Source organism: Oryx dammah, unplaced genomic scaffold, assembly GCF_014754425.2.
Source record: "Oryx dammah isolate SB20612 unplaced genomic scaffold, SCBI_Odam_1.1 HiC_scaffold_25, whole genome shotgun sequence".
In the NCBI taxonomy this organism is placed as follows: domain Eukaryota; kingdom Metazoa; phylum Chordata; class Mammalia; order Artiodactyla; family Bovidae; genus Oryx; species Oryx dammah.
In genome coordinates, this window is record NW_024070209.1 from 99,515,565 (window position 1) to 99,535,065 (window position 19,501).

The 19,501-nt window shown below is 55.6% G+C and overlaps 1 protein-coding gene across 1 annotated transcript in view; it reads left to right on the forward strand.

Annotated features, from left to right (window-relative positions):
- HMCN2 (hemicentin 2) overlaps window positions 1-19,501 on the forward strand; it is a 175,892-nt gene that overhangs the window by 139,496 nt on the left and 16,895 nt on the right. Inside the window, exons 67-85 of the mRNA XM_040225390.1 lie at window positions 1,568-1,665; window positions 2,199-2,465; window positions 3,217-3,407; window positions 3,866-3,947; window positions 4,044-4,180; window positions 4,994-5,135; window positions 5,221-5,365; window positions 6,127-6,254; window positions 7,075-7,231; window positions 8,006-8,127; window positions 8,722-8,886; window positions 10,158-10,265; window positions 10,482-10,616; window positions 10,979-11,113; window positions 11,659-11,849; window positions 13,533-13,746; window positions 14,661-14,795; window positions 15,980-16,170; window positions 17,736-17,817. Of these exons, the coding sequence (XP_040081324.1) occupies window positions 1,568-1,665; window positions 2,199-2,465; window positions 3,217-3,407; window positions 3,866-3,947; window positions 4,044-4,180; window positions 4,994-5,135; window positions 5,221-5,365; window positions 6,127-6,254; window positions 7,075-7,231; window positions 8,006-8,127; window positions 8,722-8,886; window positions 10,158-10,265; window positions 10,482-10,616; window positions 10,979-11,113; window positions 11,659-11,849; window positions 13,533-13,746; window positions 14,661-14,795; window positions 15,980-16,170; window positions 17,736-17,817 (2,825 nt within the window). The remainder of the gene's footprint in view (window positions 1-1,567; window positions 1,666-2,198; window positions 2,466-3,216; window positions 3,408-3,865; window positions 3,948-4,043; window positions 4,181-4,993; window positions 5,136-5,220; window positions 5,366-6,126; window positions 6,255-7,074; window positions 7,232-8,005; window positions 8,128-8,721; window positions 8,887-10,157; window positions 10,266-10,481; window positions 10,617-10,978; window positions 11,114-11,658; window positions 11,850-13,532; window positions 13,747-14,660; window positions 14,796-15,979; window positions 16,171-17,735; window positions 17,818-19,501) is intronic.

Here is a 19,501-nt window from a genome sequence, read left to right on the forward strand (position 1 = left end):
CACGCTGTTGGGCAGCCACCACCATCGTCCTTCTCCAGACCTCTGCATCTTCCCAAACTGCAGCTCTGAGCCATTAAACACCAATTCCCCACCCCCTCCCCATCTCCTGGCACCTAGCGTCGTACTCTCTGTCTCTATGAATTTGCCTTATTCTAAGTCCGTCATGTAAGTGGCATCATGCAAGAGCTGTCCTCTGTGACAGCTTTATTTCACTTAGCATCATGTTTTCAAGATTTGTCCATGTTGTTGTTTAGTCGCTAAGTCATGTCCTACTCTTTGTGACCCCATGGAGCCTGCCAGGCTCCTCTGTCCATAGGGCAAGGATAATGGAGTGGGTTGCCATTTCCTCCTCCAGGGGATCTTCACGACCCAGGGATCATCCATGTTGTAGCCTGTGTCAAACTTTCCACCCTAATATTTAAGGCTGAATAATATCACACAGTGTGTGTAGAACACATTTCCTTTAGCTGTCCACTCACTCGTCATTGGACACTTGGATTGCATCCACGTGTCAGCAGTTGTGTGAATAATGCTGGAAAATGTGAACAATGCTGCTGTGGGCACCGTAGTATCCACTAGAGCTTCTACTTTTGTTTCTTTGGGGTTGTGACCTAGGCTGCAGAGTGGATGGCAGACTGTATTGTAGGCAGACTGTAGGGCTGAGGGCTCAGTAGGAGGGTCTTCTGGGGCTTCAGTCATAATCCAGGTGAGACGCGGTGGGGGGGCCAGGGTCAGAGCCCCGTGATGGAGGTGGTGGCGGTGGTCCAGCTAGTGGTGTCGTGGAGAGAGGAGAGATGGTGGGAGGAGTTGAGCAGGGCTCTGGGCTCTTTATCCAGAAACTTGGAAGGCTGAGTTTCCATTTTCTGAGATGGGTCCATAGTGGAAGGAGCAGGTTGAGGGTTGAGACTTGGGCTCTCTTCCCACATGTTGGTTGGAGACATTCTTGGACATAAGGAAAGATGAAAACCAGGCACTGGATACTCTAGTTGGGAGTTTAGGAAATAGGTGCTTGGAGATGGTCCATAAACAGGTGGTATTGGAAGCCAGGACGGGCTGCAGTCCCCAGGGAGCGAGTGCGGGCTGTGACCAGGTTGCCAGCATTAGGGTGGATACAACAGACATTTCAGGGTCACTGTGGACATTGATAAAGGCAACTCAGGAGGAGTGGTCAGGGTGAAAGGGGATTCAACAGACAGTGGGGTTCAGGCAGTGGAGACAGTGAGTAGAGATGTCTGATGAGTCCTGAAAGCTGAGCAGAATTGTCTAGAAGAAAGGGGTGGGAATAGCAGGCCGCCCTGGGGAGGGATGATGGAGCTTCAGAATTCGGGAAGCAGGAAGTCTGGGTGCAGAGTGAGCTGGGCAGAGAAGGCAGCAGGGGTGGCGGTGGGGAGTCTGGGCTTCATTCTGGGGGTTTAAGCAGAGGCAGGACCTGGTCAGGTGTATGTTTCAGAGCCCCACCTCTCTGGCCGGTGAGCTGTTGGGGACGGGATGGAAGAGAACGGGGTCTGAGGCCCTCTCTCTCTTTCTCCCCCTCACTCTCGGCCCTCCCTTTGCTTGAGGGCGTCAGGATTTCCCAGGCGCAGCTGGCGGATTCGGGCACCTTCAGCTGCGTGGCCGCGAGCCCAGCAGGCGTGGCCAGCAGGCACTTCGACTTGCAGGTGCTCGGTACGGAGCAGGGGGCGGGTCACCAGGTCCTTTGGCCTCAGGGGTGAGAATCAAGGCCCTGTCCCCGCCCCTCCCCTCTGAGTGGAACCGAGGGCTGGCCCTCAGGGATGTCAAGGCAGGGCACACACTCAGCCTCTGGCTCATTCAGTCACTCTTTCATTGATCTCACAAGTGGTTCTTGGACACGAGTGTGCCAGGGCCTCACCCGGGATACGGCAGTGAGCAGAGGTGGCCACTGACACTAGGAGGTCAGTGAGGAAAACAGCTCTGTAGAAAGACAATTAAAATTCCAGGTGACTGGTGATGCCAGGGGAAGGAGAGGATGCCAGGGAGCACTGAGGGGGCACCTCACCTGGCCTCGGGGTTTCAGGGAAGGCTTCTTGGAGGAGGTGAGGTCTAAGTCATGGACTGGAGATGAGAAGGAATAGACCAGGAGAAGGGCACTCTGGCCAATAGTTACAGTCTGTGCAAAGGCCCAGGGGCCACCTGGCATCAAATGAACTGACTCGTGCTCACTCTTTGGCTCTGCACAGTGCCCCCTGTCCTGGAGCCGGCCGAGTTCCAGAATGACGTGGCAGTGGTCCGTGGCTCCCCGGTGTTCCTCCCCTGTGAAGCCCGGGGAAGCCCCCTGCCCTTCGTCTCATGGGTGAAGGATGGGGAACCATTGTTGCCCCAGAGCCTGGAGCACGGGCCTGGCCTGCTGCTGGAGGCAGTGGAAGCGGGGGATGCAGGGACCTACTCCTGCGTGGCCATGAGCGAGGCGGGGGAAGCCAGGAGGCACTTTCAGCTGATGGTGATGGGTGAGTCGCCTGCCCCCAGTGCCAGCTTTTCTGGGCTGGGGGTGGCAGGGGGTCGTCAGGGTGCGGGGGAGCGATGGAGAAGGTAGTGAGGGAGGTGAGCACCCCAGAGGCTTGGGGCTTAGGGAACAGGTCTTGCTGACCTGGCTGCAGTGGCTGGGGGCCCAGATTCTTCATTCCCCTGGGGCTGTGCCCCCCAGTCTCATCACCCAAACCTTGTAAAGCAGGAAAAAAGCCACTGAGGTCTCAGGGCTCTGGGTCTCAAGCACAAGATTTTGCAAGAGCTGTGCCACATTGAAAAGACGCATCTCCATACTGTTTCCTGCTCGGTTTTAAAGCACAGATAATTGCCCCAGGCAGAAGAGCCCGCGGTCTGATGCTTTTAGGACCCTCCAACACCATCACCAGGTCTTCCCTGGTGGTTCCGTGGTAAAGAATCTGCCTGCAATGCAGGAGACATGGGTTTGATCCCTGGGTTGGGAAAATCCTCTGGAGAAGGAAGTGGCTACCCACGCCAGTATTCTTGCCTGGGAAACCCCATGGATAGAGGACCCAGCTGGGTTACAGTCCATGGAGTTGCAAAGAGTTGGACACGAGTGAAGAGCTGAATAGCGGCAGCGGTAACACGGTCACCACCGCCTGTTTGCAGCCCCGCCTGCTGTCAGCATCTGGGTGGTGGGGGAGGGGACGAGCCCCAGCTCCCAGTGCTCCTGGCACGGCCCCCAAGGCTGACCCAGGGTGGGTTGTCTTACAGATCCCCCCTACATCGAGGACTCAGGCCAGCCCGGAGAGCTGTTGTTGACTCCTGGAACCCCCTTGGAGCTCCTGTGTGATGCCCGGGGCACCCCCGCACCCAACATCACCTGGCACAAGGATGGGCAGGCCCTGAGCAGGCCAGAAGATGGCCAAGGGGCCAGGCGGGTGCTCCGGGTGGAGGGTGTGCAGGTGCGGCTGCCCCAGCTGCCACGGGAGGAGGCTGCGGAGGGGAGGGGCGGGGCCCAGCAGCACTCGGCAAGGTTCGGCCAAGCTCCACTTTTGTTTAGGGTGTGAGGATGTGAAGATGACCCCCTTGGCCCGGAGCCATGCCCTTGGGAACCCTCAGTCAGGTCTGACCCAAGGCTGATGCGGAAACCAGATAAATCCCTAGCCCAACCAGAAAAAAACTGGTACAGTCAAGGGGGACTTCCTGGAGGAGGCGAGCTCTGCTCTAGCCCTGAAATAAGGGTGAGGCAGTAAAAGGGGAGGAAAGTCCCAGAGAGGAGAATGGGCTGGTGGCAAAGGTCGGGTGGCAGGCAATAGGCCTGAGTCTGAGTCCTGGGCCCTTAGCTGTGTAAGTGGGAAGCCAGGTCAGGAGGCGGGCAGGCTGGGGCCAGAGGCAGCTGCTCACCCTGCTCCATCCCCAGGTGAGCGATGCTGGGCTGTACACTTGCCTGGCCCACAGCCCTGCCGGTGAAGTTGAGAAGAGCTTCCGGATAAGAGTTCAAGGTATGGGGTGCCAAGGTATGGGGCAGGAGAGGAAGGCAGGATGGGACAGGGCAGAGGCGAGTCCATCTCTCATGCCCTCTCTGCCTACCCTACCAGCCCCCCCAAATGTCATTGGGCCCCATGGCCCCCGCTTTGTGGTTGGCCTGGCCCCAGGACAGCTGGTTCTAGAGTGCTCAGTGGAGGCAGACCCAGCACCGGAGATCGAGTGGCACCGAGAAGGCATCCTGCTGCAGGTGGGTGCCAGGCTGGGCACCCTGGGGTACTGCCTTCTGTCCCTTTCGGGCCCCAGACCCTGGGCAGACTAGCTCCCAGGTGCCAGGAGCCTGTTCGGTGCCAGCACTGTGCACACCTGCTCTCCTGATTGTTAAATTATATCTCCACCCTGTTAAATTGTTATATTATTATTACCTCATATTGGTGGCATCCCTGGTGGCTCAGAGGTTAAAGCGTCTGCCTCCAATGCAGGAGACCTGGGTTCGATCCCTGGGTCGGGAAGATCCCCTGGAGAAGGAAATGACAACCCACTCCAGTATTCTTGCCTGGAGAATCCCATGGACTGAGGAGCCTGGTGGGCTGCAGTCCACGGGGTCACAAAGAGTCAGACACGACTGAGTGACTTTACTTACTTACTTTACTCATATTGGTGGGGCCACTGAGATAAGGCTAAGGTTTGCACCCAGGACTTTTGATGCCTATCTGTACTGTACCTTTGAGCCAGGCCTCATGACTGTGTGGCCTGGGGCCCGTTCCTGAAGTTCTCTGTGCTCACCCCTGAAATGCGGCCCATTTGCGGCTGTGGATTCAAGGATTGTAGATCTGAGGGAGGCTCCAGCTCCTGCTCTGAGCATGAGCCCCCTGCAACAGACCCGAAGGCAGAGCTCCAGGGAGGATGCCCTTCCCTCCCAAAGGAGCGTTTCCCCAGGGAGTCCTCAGCTGGGCATAAGTGCAGGGGCTGTGGGCCAGTCCCACTGGTTCCGTGACCCTGCTGCCCAGGGGGCTGGCCCACACTCATGAGGGTCTGCCACCCTGGGGGGGGGTCTCTCCAGGCGGATGCCCACACCCAGTTCCCCGAGGAGGGCAGATTCCTCCAGCTGCAGGCCTTGAGCACGGCCGACAGCGGCGACTACAGCTGCACCGCCCGCAACGCGGCGGGCAGCACCAGCCTGGCCTTCCACGTGGAGGTCCACAGTGAGTGCTCCCTCCCCACCCGCCCTGCCCACCTCTGGAGAGCAACGGACTCCCAGCACCTGCTCCCTCTGTAACCCTCCTCCAGTGGTGCCCACCATCCAGCCAGGACCACCTATAGTGAATGCCTCCGTGAACCAGACTACCCTGCTGCCCTGCCAGGCAGATGGTGCCCCCCGGCCCCTCGTGAGCTGGCGGAAGGATGGGGTCCCCCTGGATCCCGGGAGCACCAGGTGGGTGCTGGCAAGGGAGGGCCTTAGGGAGGGGCTCAGGTACCTCTCTGCAGGTTGTAAATGAAGGACATGGGTCTTCTCAGAACCCAAGGGTAGACATGCCCATTGGTTAAGGGCCTGAGAACCCCTGTCTGTCTGTCTGTGTCTGGTGTTGACTCTTGCTTGCTAATCTCTGTTTCCATGTGCAGGTTTCAAGCCTCTCTGTCCCTCAGATCAATTTTCTAGACCTTCTTTCTCTGTGAACAGGTTAGGGATGCTCCCCGACCAGCCTCCCACCCCGTCCAAGTTATAACTCCTCCATTCACACAAGTTGCAGAGCCTGGAGAGCTGTGAATCCTAGTTCCGAATTCCCAGGGCAGAGAATTCCATTGGCCCAGCCTGCGGGGCGTGTTTGTCCCCAGTCCAATCGGCTGTGGCCATGGGTGGGGTCACAGAGTACAGACATGGCTCCTGGGAAAGGGCAGTTGCCAGACCTGATCTAGAGGCTGTTCTCAGAAGGAGTCGGGGTACCATTGCCTTCTGGCTCTTGGGGAGAGGCTGGGTCAAGGTGGGAGCATGGAAGGCCAGAAGCAGCCCCACTCACACTTTCTGATTCTAGGTTGCCATGTGGGTTGCTGCCCATGGCCGTGACCCCCACCCCACCCCGACCTTGGCCTCAAACCTTCAGGACTCCTGAGTTAGCACCCTCTTTCTGGAAAAGTGAGGGACCGAGGGGAGGGTCTTGCTGGAGACACAACCAGGGGTCCCCTCCTGTGTTCCAGGTTTCAAGTTCTGCCTGAAGGTTCCCTGAGGATCCAGCCAGTCCTCCCCCAGGATGCTGGCCACTATCTCTGCCTGGCATCCAATCCTGCAGGTTCTGATCTGCAGGGTCGTGACCTCCGGGTCTTCGGTAGGTAGACGAGGGAAGGTGTGTTTTTTGCCTTCAGCACCCACTCCCTGTCACGGCCGGGTCCTGCTTAGCTTCTGGGTCATCCTAGCTGTCAGGAGCCAAGAGCAATGGCCTCCAAATGTTTTTTGACTATGAAGCCCATTGGTTAAAAGTTTTGAGTGTGTATACTCAAAGATGCATATTTATTTTTATGGAAACATATACACTTACTAGAAAGTGAAATTGCTCAGTTGTTTCCAACTCTGTGACCTCATGGACTATAGCCTACCAGGCTCCTCCGTCCATGGGATTTTCCAGGCAAGAATACTGGAGTGGGTTGCCATTTCCTTCTCCAGGAGATCTTCCCAACACAGGGTTGGAACCCGGGTCTCGAGCATTGTAGGCAGACGCTTTACCATCTGAGCCGCCAGAGAACACTTACTACTATGCTATTTATTGAGTGATAAGAGATGTACAGGCTGTCTAACACTCAGTCACTGAGCCAGAGGCTCTAATCTGCTCTTCAATCTGACTGATCACCTTGGCGGAGGCAGCTGAGCCCTGGCCTCAGGCAGGCTACTGGGGAATTTTGCCCTGGAGGCCCCATTCAAGGAGAGGCAGTTAGGGAGACACCAACCTCAAGGGTGAGCAAAAGTCCCATCACCCCAGCTTTGGGAGCCCATTGGAAGACCCACTCGGGAGTTTCTCTTGCCTCCTGGTCCCAGCTTCCTCGGGGGTGGGTTGGAGCAGATAAGAGTAAACCCTGCTCCTGGACTTCATCTCTGGGCACAGCCCCACCCATGTTCCACACCCTGTCTCCTGATCACTGCTTTCTCCCCAGAGCCTCCAGCCATCGCCCCCGGCCCCTCCAACCTGACCCTGACGGCTCACACCCCAGCCTCACTGCCCTGTGAGGCCAGTGGCTCCCCCAGGCCCCTCGTGGCCTGGTGGAAGGACGGACAGAAGCTGGACTTCCGCCTGCAGCAGGGCGCCTACAGGTGCTGAGCTGGTCCTTCCGGGGACATTGTGAGATCCTCAGGGTGGAGGAGGGCTTGCCCATCTCACAGACAGGGAGCTGGGTCAGAACCGAGGTAGGGACGTGCTTGGGTCTCACTCACCAAAGCCAGCACCAGAACTTTTGTGTCCGGACCTCAAGGGGCAAGGAGGTCTTTACAGGACATGCTCAGTAGGAGGTGGGGGCATTGGGGACATACAGCCAAATGGGGAACATATGGCCTTTGAAACCACTTCAGTCACTATTTAAAAACCCACCTAGAAGCCTAAGTTCACGCTGGCTGAGACTGAACCCGTAGCGCCTGTAGCAGCCTCAGTCTCCCTGTCTCTCAAGTCTGATCCTGAACTGATCCCTGGGAGGACTGAGGGAGCCGGCTCAGAAGTGAATTCCCCAGGTATTTCTTGTGTTAGGTGCCAGGTCATCGTGGAGCTTTGTGATGAAACAGGCGTTCAGTGGACACAAGCAGTTCTAATCAGGGCTTTGGATGTAGTTGTGACTTTAGAAAACTCTCTAGAATTATGGAGAAACCCAGGCGCAGATGTTAAAACCACCCACAAACTCAACAGCTAGACCTTAGGAGGTGGAAAATTCTAGGAGAAACTTTTTGAGTCGGCATTGGGGGCCAGATACAGGAAGGGGAACAGTCCGGAGACACAGGCCCTGCCTCCAAGTTCCCTGGGCAGGGAAGCCATGGCTGGCTGGTTTCAGGTCAGCCAAGCCAGTCACTTAGCAGATGACTGTCTGTCTGTCCATCCAGACTCCTGCCCTCCAATGCCTTACTCCTTGAAGCCCCCAGACCCCAGGACTCAGCCCTGTTTGAGTGTGTGGCGAGCAATGGAGTGGGTGAGGCCCGCAAGCTCTACTGGGTGACGGTTCATGGTGAGTTCAGGGTCAGGGCTGACTGTTTACGGGAAGTTCACAGTAGGGGTGAAGGTTGAGGACAGTGTCTCCCTCTCCTTGGCACTCTCTCCACCTGCAAGGACCTGAGGGTTCCCCCAAGTATTTCTTTGCTTCCTGAATCACCTCCTCCAGGAAGCCCTCTCTGATTCTGCCCTCCCACACTGACATAACCCAACTCCAGCACAGCCTGTGGGAGCTTGTAGGAGAGGCTTCTCCCTAAATCCAGAATGTTCTGGGCCAAAATCTGACCTTGTCATCAGCCCAGATAAAAGCCCCTCCCACCATGGCTGCCCACTGCCCTCAGGATAGAAAGCTCAAGTGTCACCTGGGCTCACAAGGTCACCCCTGCTGACCCCCAGGTTCAGCTCAGCTTTTTGCTCCTTACCTCGGGGCATTTGCACATGCTGTTCCCTCTGCAGTGAACACTCTTCCCTTCAACCAGGCAATACCTGCTCTTCCTTCAGATCTCATCACTGATGTCCCCTTGTTTCTTGGTCTGTCTGTCCTTCTCATCCGCTTGGCCCCATGGCTCTGCATTCCCCAGGGGACCTCAAGCCCTGACCTGTGTTTCAGTGCCTCCCGCCATTGCTGACGACCAGACAGACTTCACCGTGACCATGATGGCACCCGTGGTCCTCACGTGCCACAGCACGGGCGTGCCGGCCCCGGTCGTGTCCTGGAGCAAAGCAGGCACCCGGCTGGGGGTGCGAGGGAGCGGCTACCGTGTGTCTCCTTCTGGTGAGTAAGGGTGAGCCGCATGGACCTCTGCGGAGGGGACCCTGGGCAGAGGCCGTGAAGGCAGCCCCCTGGGGTCTGGTGGTTGAGCAAGATGGAAAGTTCTGGCCCGACTCTGCCATTCCCTCGCTGTGTGACCTGGGAGAGCCCCCTGACCTCTCTGAGTCTCCCCGTCCAATCACTGGAGTGTTGATATTCATCAGTCGGTCCCTGATGCTAGCTGGTAAATCGGGGCTGCTTAATGACAAAATGAGAAAGATAAGAGCTACGTGAGAGTTCTCATAAAGCTGGTTTTAGCTCATTAGAATTGTCCTTTATCCTGAAACTATGCTTTTCTTAATAATTTGGGGTCGAAAGTTTTTATGAAATTCAGGTGAAAGTAGATGTTATGTAACTTAAGTAGTAGTAGATGTGACTTAAGTGTCTTTGCTCGTCAAAATAAAAAGTTGGCAACTTTACGGGGATTCTCCAAATTAAATGTATTTGTTAGCTGATTGGTTAGGGAAATCCTAAAGCGTGTGAACCATTGGCCAGATCTGTATTTGTCCAACTCTTTCAAAGCAATAGAACTCTTCCTTCTGACTAGTGGCTATGAGGAAGCCAGACACGTGAGAGAAGCTAGGTTCTGGTTCCATTTGGAGCTGGGTGGGTGCTGCAGAGTGGTCCAGAGTCAGGCAGGCCTCACTTCCCTTGCCCACTCAGGAGGCCCTCAGGGGTCTACAGGGGATGATTTAGAAACCACCTTACCTGGCTCTTAAGGTGCAGCTTACAGCCTGGGAAGGTTAAAATGGTCTTCCCTGAGCAGCCAAGACTGAGGGAGAGAGGGCAAAGGGAGGACAGAGGACGTGGTAACCCAGGAGGGCTTCCTGGAGGAGGCAAATTTTGAGCAGAGCACAACAAGGATAGCAAGGTGAAGGCCTGTGGAACCTTGCTAAGGTGGAGGTGGGCCAGGGATTCCAGGTGGGGCAGTGGCAGATTCAGGCACATCACAGCCAGAAAGGCCTAAATACCATTCTGTGTGATTCCATATTGCACACCTGGCCCAGAGACTGGAAGATGCAGAGAGCAGAAGGGACCTTCCCATGTTATGCTCCGGGCAGGGAGAGAGGCAGGCCCAGGTTCCCCCATGCTCCTTACAAATGGGCAGGGAGGCAGGTTGAGTGGCCTGCAACAGAGACACCAGGGTGGGATGTGTAAGAGCCCAGCTGGCTTCTTCCCTGGGATGTCTGTTCCGGGTCCCCTCATGCCTCTCTGTGCCCCATTCCTACCCACAGGGGCCCTGGAAATTGGGCAGGCCCTCCCCATCCACACTGGCCGCTACACCTGCACGGCCCGCAATGCTGCAGGCATGGCCCACAAGCACGTGGTCCTCACTGTGCAAGGTAAGCGTCCCCGGGCCAGACAGCTGTGGCCCTGGAGGCAGGGGAGCAGGTGGAGGGCTAGGGGATACTCTGGGAGAAAAGACTCAGCCTGCTTATGTCCTCCATTCCGAGGTTTCCGGAACCCCGTGTTCCCTTTAGAAGCCTCTCTCTCTGGTGCTCAGACACCCCCCGGTTGGAGGTGTCCCCAGGGAGCTCTGCCGCCCTGTTCCTTTGCAGCCTCCCCCGTGATGAAGCCACTGCCCAGTGTGGTCTGGGCGGTGGCCGAGGAGGAGGTGCTGCTGCCCTGCGAGGCCTCGGGCATCCCTCGGCCGAGCATCGCCTGGCAGAAGGAGGGGCTCAGCGTGCCTGCAGGTGAGTCCCCTCTTGGGGTCCTCCTTCCTGTTCTGGGGCTGCCCACTCCTGCAGGGAGGTCTGGAAAGCCCATGCCCTGCCCAGAGGCATGGCACCCACCTCCTGCCCTCCTGTCTTCCCTCACCAGCCCAGAGCGCTTCATTCTGCCTGAGCACTTGGTGGCTGGGATGGGGCACTGAGGAGGGGGACAGCCCGGATGGACTCTGGGTCCAGCTTCCAGGCTCACTCTGTCCCCCAGTCAGCCTGTGGCCACAGCAATTCACTTGCCTGGTCAGACCAAACCACCCAAGCAGCCTTCCTGCCCTCCCCAGGGGTCCTGCTGCCCCAGCTACCGGCTCCCAATTCTTCCCTACCAAATCCAGGGGCCGGTACCCAGGTCCTCCCCAGTGGACAGCTGCGGATTATCCATGTCAGCCCAGAGGATGCTGGGAACTATTTCTGCCTTGCCCAGAACAGCGCAGGCAGTGCCGTGGGGAAGACTCGGCTGGTGGTGCAAGGTGGGCCCGGTGGGGGCAACCAAAGTGGACCCCAGTGAGCCAGGGGCTTTGAGACTCCTGAGAACCCCCCCGGTCTCTGCCTGGCTCTGGTCCCAGGTGGGGCATGTCCCATGCCTATTCCAGCATGGCTGGTGGTTCTAGAAGGAATTCAAGGAACACATCTCCCATTTTCGCACCCAAGGTCTGGCTTCAGACAGTAACTCCGGTCCTCTGCTTCCTCTGGCCTCTCGTGAGAAACGAGTCTGGTTGTTCTTCATTCACGTTGGCTTTGCAGTAGCAACAGCCATTTCTGTGGTGTTATTCCCTGTGTGTGCATGCGTGTGAATGGGGTCACTGCATCACAGCTTCACCAAATGCGAGAAAATCCCCAGGTTGTGCAGACCATGGGCAATGACTTATGACCAGGGAACAGCAGGGTGGGCGGGAGGGCAGCAGGTGAGGTGAAAGAAGGGGCTGAGGGCCTGCCAATTGCCAAGGGCACTGGGACAGGGGCGAGCCACCCCAGGCCAGCCCCAGTCCCCGAGCGGACTCCCCTCCCCCCACAGTCCCGCCCGCAATCAAGACTGGGCTCCCCAACCTGTCCATCACCGAGGGTGCCCACGCCCTCTTGCCCTGCACCGCCACCGGCAGCCCCAAGCCTAAGGTCACTTGGGAGAAGGATGGCCAGCCTGTGTCCGGAGCCGAGGGGAAGTTCACCATCCAGCCTTCCGGGGAGCTGTTGGTGAAAAACTCGGAGGTGAGGGTCTGGCCCCTGGGAGCGGAGGGAGGTGATAGTGACTGCAGGAGCTGCAGACGCCTGCTGCACACCTACTGTGTGTCATGCTCTGTGCTGAACCCCGTGCCGTTTCTTAATCCTAGAATCGGGGCAAGCAGGTTTTATCACCCCCGCTACGGATGAGGAAGTGCTCCCCTGGTGGCTCAGTGCTAAAGAATCTGCCTGCCAGTGCGGGAGACCCAAGTTCGATCCCTGGGTCAGGAAGATCCCTTGGAGAAGGAAATGGCAACCCACCCCAGTATTCTTGCCTGGGAAATCCCATGGACAGAGGAGCCTGGTGGGCTATAGTCCTCGGGGTCTCAGAGTCAGAAGCAACTTAGTGACTAAACAACCAGATGAGGAAACTGCAGTTTGGAGTGTACCCAGGTGTTCAAGACGTGCTGTTGCCAAAAGGCAGGATGGAGAGTTGAATCAGGACCTCTGTGGCTAGTTCCTGGGGACGGAAGGAGCCCTGGAGGGAAGGAGAGGGATACAGGGCAATAACTTTATGTCCCCACACTGCTCCTACTGTTCTCAGCCTGAGCCACGGGCGTGAACGGGACCCGGGCCCCCTTCCCGTCAGCATGCACCATGTTCTGTAGTGACAAAAGGTTGCTCTCCAGTCGGATGGGTGGCTGGCTGCTGGGCGAGCAAACCTAAGGGGGTCTCAGGGGCAGGGATCCTGCCACACAGGGAACCAGATGTGCAGTGGTGAGCCCTGTTGAGATGCCCATTGGGACGTCTCCTCTCAGAGAAGGACTGGCCTCAGGGGTGATGGATGAGCGAGCTCAGGTCCCGTCCTGTTCACATAAGTGCTCAATGAATAGTGACTGTTACAAGTGTCTGGTCAGGCCTGGATGATAAATTCAATGAACAATCAAATGAAGAATTTTTTTAAAAAGGGAATTTTCTTTGAGCCCAACTGAGGATTATAACCCAGGGGACCTGTTAGACATCCAAGACACAGTCACATACATTTTTAGGACAAAAAAATCATACATCAAAATGAGATACTGGTATTGTAGATAAAGTTCACCAAAGACACATAGTCCAGGTAAGCACGTACAAAGTGAGCAGCGAGTCACTGTGACCCGCTTAGAGAGGTGTAAAAGAATGCTTTTCTTTTAAGAAGTTATGTTGCTAGCGTCAGAGGAAAGAAAAAAGATTGGTCTTTACGGCCGAGCGTGCACATCTGTCTTTGAGGAGGTCTGGTTAATGGGTAATGCACTTTAGGGACAGGAAGGTGAGGCCCAAAAAGACACGGAGAGAGAATCTGATGTTTCATTTTTCTTGTCCTGCCTTAAAATATAAATCTTATTTCATCAAAGCACATAGCCAGGACTTCCCTGGAGGTCCAGTGGTTAAGACCCTGTGCTCCCAAAGCAAGGGGCGCGGGTTCCATCCCTGGGTGGGGAACTAAGATCCGGCAAACTGCACACGGCACGGTCCAAAGAAAGAAAAACAGTGCCTAGCCGTATGAAGGTGACAGGGAGGTGCAACGGTGAAGCCGAGCCGTTTGCCAGCTGTGTGACCTGGGGCAAGTCACTTTGCCTCTCTGGGCACCATGGTCCACGGGAACCTTCCGGGGAGCAGGTCCCCAGGGAACATTCTGGCCCGTGCTGGAGAAGGAGCAGTTCTCAGGCTGACCCATTCCTTTGCCCACAGAGCCAGGACGCTGGCACTTACACCTGTACCGCTGAGAACGCTGTGGGCCGTGCCCGCCGCCGAGTGCATCTCACCATCCTGGCCCTGCCTGTCTTCACCACCCTGCCCGGGGACCGCAGCCTGCGCCTCGGGGACAAGCTGTGGCTTCGCTGTGCAGCCCGGGGCAGCCCTACACCCCGAATAGGCTGGACCGTCAACAACCGGCTGGTCACAGGTCTCGGCCTGCTGGGGGCGGGCGGGACAGGGACCCAGGACCCTGGGAGGTTGAAGAGGATGGGGAAGAGGGTGCCAGTCAGCCTGTGGGTTCTGGGTCTCCAGCTTGGCCCTGCGTGGCAGGGACAGGGCAAACACACGTGGCCCTACGTGACCAGTCACAGGTCTGACCCGACAAGAAGCCACCTGCAGAAAAGACTCAACCCTGGAGACCTCCAGGCCAGGAACAGGGACTGAGCTCCAGCCCAGCCTCTCAGCAAACGCCTTTCCTGGGGGGCTCTTTCCTCCCACCTGCATCCCAGGCGCTATTTCGGGAGGCCCAAGGGTTGGATAGCATCACCAACTCAATGGACACGTACCTGGCAAACTTGGGGAGATAGTGAGGGACAGGGAGGCCTGGCGTGCTTCAGTCCGTGGGGTCACAGAGTCGGACACAATTTAGTGACTGAGCAACAGCAAGGTCTATCCAGGCCCCATGGTATATAGAGTAGGTGCTCAACAACTGTCTGTTGAATGGATGAATTGCTAAGCACTTGCCCTTATTCCTGATGTAGGGACGTGTCTAATGATGACAGGGAAATCAAAGGCTGGCCCTAGCACCTATCTATATGTAAATCATGGCATCATCTCTACAAGTGTCTCGTGTTAATAGGTCCCCAAAGACCTAACCTGGGCCACTCATCAAACTCAGCGTGAACTTGAAAATGAGAGAAGGCAGGTCCTCAACCACATCCTCTAACATGGCCTGTGCCTGCCATGATCGGGTCTGACTTGCTTAGGCTTCCAGCAGGGAAAGGCACACTGTGCCTTCATGAAGCACCTGCTGGATACCCAGGCCTGAGTTAAGTGTTCCGGGCAGGAGGTCCCGGCACCCTGAATGTAGAGCTCCACGGGGCGTCTCTTTCTCTGCCACAGAAGGGGTATCCGAGCAGGACGGGGGCAGCACGCTGCAGCGGGTGGCAGTCTCCAGAGAGGACAGTGGGATCTACGTCTGCTGGGCGGAGAACAGAGTGGGCCGCGTGCAGGTGGTCAGCTTCGTCCACGTGAAGGGTAGGGAGTGACCCCGTGGTCTTTCTCCAGACTTCTGCTGACCCAGTCTAGTGGCTTTTCTAAGAAACCAGCCTCCTAATCTCTGAATCAGTACCTCTCCACCCTGGCTGGGCTTTGGAATCTCCTGGGGGATTTCATAAACCCCTGAGGCCCAGATTTCACCCAAGGCCCCGACATCAGTATTTTTTACCCTCCCCAGATGTCCCTGGCCTTCCAAGGTGGCACTAATGGTAAAGAACCCGCCTGCCAATGCAGGTAAACCTAAGAGCTGAGGGTTCAATTCCTGGATCAGGAAGATCTCCTGAAGGAGGCCCTGGCTACCCACTCCAGTATTCTTGCCTGGAGAAGCCCTCGGACAGAGGAGCCTGGTGGGCTACAGTCCATGGGGCTGTACAGAGTCGGACACAAGTGAAGCGACTTAGCATGCCCAGATGCCCCGAGTGTAGGTAGAGTGAGATCTGACCCGTTGACCTTCAGCACTACCCTCAGCTGAACAGGGTTAAGTGCGGGAGGGGGCCAGGGGCCTGGCAAACAAAGCGAGAATCTCGCCAGTTTTCCAGTTGCCCTCCACAGCCCTCCTCCCCAGGAGCAGCCCAGTAACCCTCCTGGCACCATGACTTGTAGACTCAACTTTAGGATGGGAGGATGGGGCCCAATGGACAGATTGAGCCGCCCACAGCACCAGGACTCTACCGTTGCTAGATTCAAGCTCAGGAAACCAGCAAGGGTGCAAACCGGCACAGGGCGGCCAAGAGTGGTTTAAGCGTTGCGTGGAATGGGACTCGGAGACGTCTTAGTGTTGCTGTGTCCGACAGAGGTCTCCCAATGATCATGTCATCTTTGTTTTCCAAAGTACCCTACGAGTATATGACACTCATACCACGTCTCCCCTCCTGTGCCTGTCTCAGGCATCACTAATCAATCATAGCTCTATTCCCACTCAGCTTCAAATCCTTCTCAGCACTGTGTTCCTGGCAGCCACTGCCAAGCTAGTGCACTTGACCCATGACACGGAAGTTGTTTGCTATCCCTAATGTGCTGACTTTACACAGCAATGCCGAACCAGCAGAACCCTCTGTGGGTCATTGGGGTCTGGCAGGCCGGCCTTTGGGGATGGACTCGTGGGAGGCTTAACCTCAAGGGAACCTCCTTTCTGACCCCCCGTCTGATGTCGCCTGACACAGAGGCCCCTGTGCTACAAGGGGAGTCATTTTCCTACCTGGTGGAACCCGTCGGAGGCAGCATCCGGCTGGACTGTGCGGTCCGTGGAGACCCGGCGCCTGACATCTACTGGATCAAAGATGGCCTTCCGCTGCGGGGCGGCCAGCTCCGGCACCGGCTGCAGAATGGCTCACTGATCATCCACAGGACGGAGGCAAGGCGGGGCCTGGGGCTGGGCTGGGGCCACCCAGGACAACCTCCGCTCTGTCTGATGGCCCAAGATGGTTGCTTAGTAGGTTGGCATCACCTGATACAGTCCACAAAGCACTTTCCTGCCCATACCCAGAGATTCTCCCCTGACTAACTAGGGCGACCTCCAGCCAATGACTTCACTTCTCTGCACCTCAATTACCTTATCCATTAAATGGGGCTGATAATCATCCCACCTCATAGATGCGCAGTGAGAAATTAGTGAGATGACCCACACCAGGTATCTAAGAGTGACTGGCCCCTCGGTAATGCTAACATATATAATTGATAACCACCCCATGGAGCAGAGTAAGCGGTTAAGAGTGCCCCATTTTACAGATGAAGACACTGAGGGTCAGAGAGGCCCCCAGTCAGTAAGCATCTGAGTCAAGACCCCAACCCAGGTATCCTGACTCCTGCTCCATGCTATTTCCAAAGCCTTGAGCTCAGAGGCAGTCTCTGCTTGCTCATCTTCGCTTCTCTGTCTCAAGTCCCAGTGGCTGTCCAGAAACCCACAGTTCAGGGCTGTCATGGACTCACTTTAGAGGTCCTTGATCTCACCCATTTGGGAGCCTATCTCAGACTGGTATCAAGGCAGCTACAGTAGCAGCAACAGGGCTTCCGTGACCTGCGTATTTACAGTGTGGGGCCAGGCACTGTGCCTCGCACCTAGTAAGTGTGATCTCATTTGATGCTTATAACAATCCTATCATCCCCATTTTAGAAATGGGGAAAGTGAGTCTCCAGAGACACTGTAATGCACAGGTAATGAGTTCAGTGTGGTAAGCAGGGGAGCCAGAGCCAGTCTCATCTTGGACTAACGCCAAACTCTGCACTCTTAATTGCATGCTATGCCTCCTGCTTAGAGTCCCTTGGGAGTGGCCTCCCGGATATGATCTTCTGGGTGTGGACCCTGGCCTTGGCTGCCCCCAGCTCCGTCTCATGGCAGTACTGCCCCTCGGAAGTGAATCTGAGCCAGCATTCTTCCCAAGTTGCCTCATTGCCGTAGTCATGGATATCCTAGGACGAAGTCTTCCCTTTCACCAGGGCCAGGAAGTGCTGCAAACCCTCCCTCCTACCCCGGAAGTCCTGCAGCTGTGCACCCGAGGAGCCTGCAGTTCAGAAACCTGTTCTTGTGCAACTCAGTGTTTCCCAAACTTTTTTTTTTTAAAGGCATCCCTAATAAAGCGCTGTGGCATCATCATTCTTTAGTGTACGTAATTTAGAAGAGGTGGCTCTCAAGCATGCTTTGGCAGCATACGGCTCCACTTAGAGCCATGACTGCCACCACCCTTAAGCTGCAGGTGTGAAAGGGGCAGGATTTCCTCCCTGGATTCTATAGAGTAGCAGCCATTGCTGCCCTGCTGATGGAATGTGCGGGCCCCTGGCGGGTTTGGGCTCTCAGCTCCTTCCCGGTTAGGTGGGCCTTGCTCCAGGGGCCCCTTCCTATGTCCAGCTGTCCCCAGATGCTCCCCACCGCCCTCACCCTCCTCTCCTGAACGCCACACCCCCTCCTGTGCCCGCCCGCAGATGGACGACGCAGGACAGTACCAGTGCCTGGCAGAGAACGAGCTGGGCGCAGTGGAGAAAGTGGTGGTCCTTGCGCTGCAGAGTGAGTCTTGGGCCCACCTTTCCTGGGCCCTGGGCGGGGGGCACCAGGTGACGGGGGTCCTCAGGGGGCAGCTGTGCTGAGGCTGTGGCTGTCTGATGGGACAGGAGGGCCAGTCTGAATATTTACTCAGAACACACAGTTGAAGTCCTGTGAATTGTCTCTGCAACGTGGGATGGGAATCAGAGGCTGGTGAGTCCTGGGTACCCAGCAGCCAGGCCTGGGGAACCTGTTTATACAGAACTCAAGGGACTTCCCTGGTGGTCCGCTAGTTAAGTCTCCACGCTTCCAATGCAGGGGGTATGGGTTTGATCCCTGGCTGGGCAACGAAGATTCCACACACTGTGTGGCACAGCCAAATAAGTAAAAAGTTTAAAAAAAGAACTCAAAACTGACACCAAGATGATCGTGACAGCTCCTACATTTGCCAAGCAGCTTGTAACTAACAAAGCACCATGTGAGCCTCAAAATAACCTTATGAAACGGTCTAAATAGGAGTTTTTAAAAAGTTTTTATTGGAGTATAGTTGACTTACTAATGTTCTGTTAGTTTCTGCTGTACAGTAAAGTGAAACAGTCGTGCATACATATATATCCACTCTTTTTAAAGATTCTTTTCCCATGTAGGTCATCCCACATGGAGTACGGAGCGCCCTTTGCTATGCAATCGGTCCTTGTTAGTTATCTATTTTACACACAGTAGTGTGTATATATGCATCCCCATCTCTCAGTTCACCCCTCCCCCAACTCTGGAGTGAAATAATGCCATTTTCGGCAGCATGAATGGACGTAGAGCTCGTCACAGTGAAGTAAATCAGACAGGGAAAGACAATACCATATGGTATTGCTTATATGTGGAATCAGAAAAATATGGTACAAATGAATGTATTTACAAAACAGAAATACATAGGGATTTTTAAGGAAACTCTTGTGTGAAGATTAACACCCAAGGAGGAGGGCACGTGTTGCAAGAGCACAGCTCAGTGAATGTTCATCACACGATCCAAAACCAGAGCAGTGTCAGCTCCCAGACCCTCCCCCCGATCATGCTGCCTTCCCGTCTCTACCCGCCTCCCAAGGGAATCACTGTCCAGAACTTTGCCTTTAAAAAAATATAGCTTTATTGACACAATTTATATGCCGTAAAATCCCCATCATATTTAAAATGCCCCACCCTTAAAAAAGAAGGAAACGCTGTCACATGCTATGGCATGGACAAACCTGGAGGACATTACGTTAAATGAAATAAGCCAATCACAAAGAGACAGATACTATATAATTCTAATTGTATGAGGTCCCCAGAGTAATCAGATTCATAGAAATGGGTAGTAAGACAGGGGGTGCCAAGGGCTGGGTGCGGGAAATGTGGATTTAGTGTTTAATGGATAGAGTTTCGGTTTGGCAAAATGAAAAAGTTCTGGGGGTGAAAGGTGGTGACAGTTGCAGGAAAAAACGCAAATACACTCAACACGACTCAAAGGTGTCCTTAGAAACGAGTAAGATGGTAAATTTTATGTTATATGGTTTTTACACAATTTTTTCCTGTCCTCACTGCATGGCGTGTGGCATCCTAGCTCCCTGAACCAGGGATCGAACCCATACCCCCTACACTGGAAGCATGGAGTCCTAACCACTGGACGTCCAGGGAAGTCCCCACAGGTTTTCAAGTGAGAAAATTCACACACGGG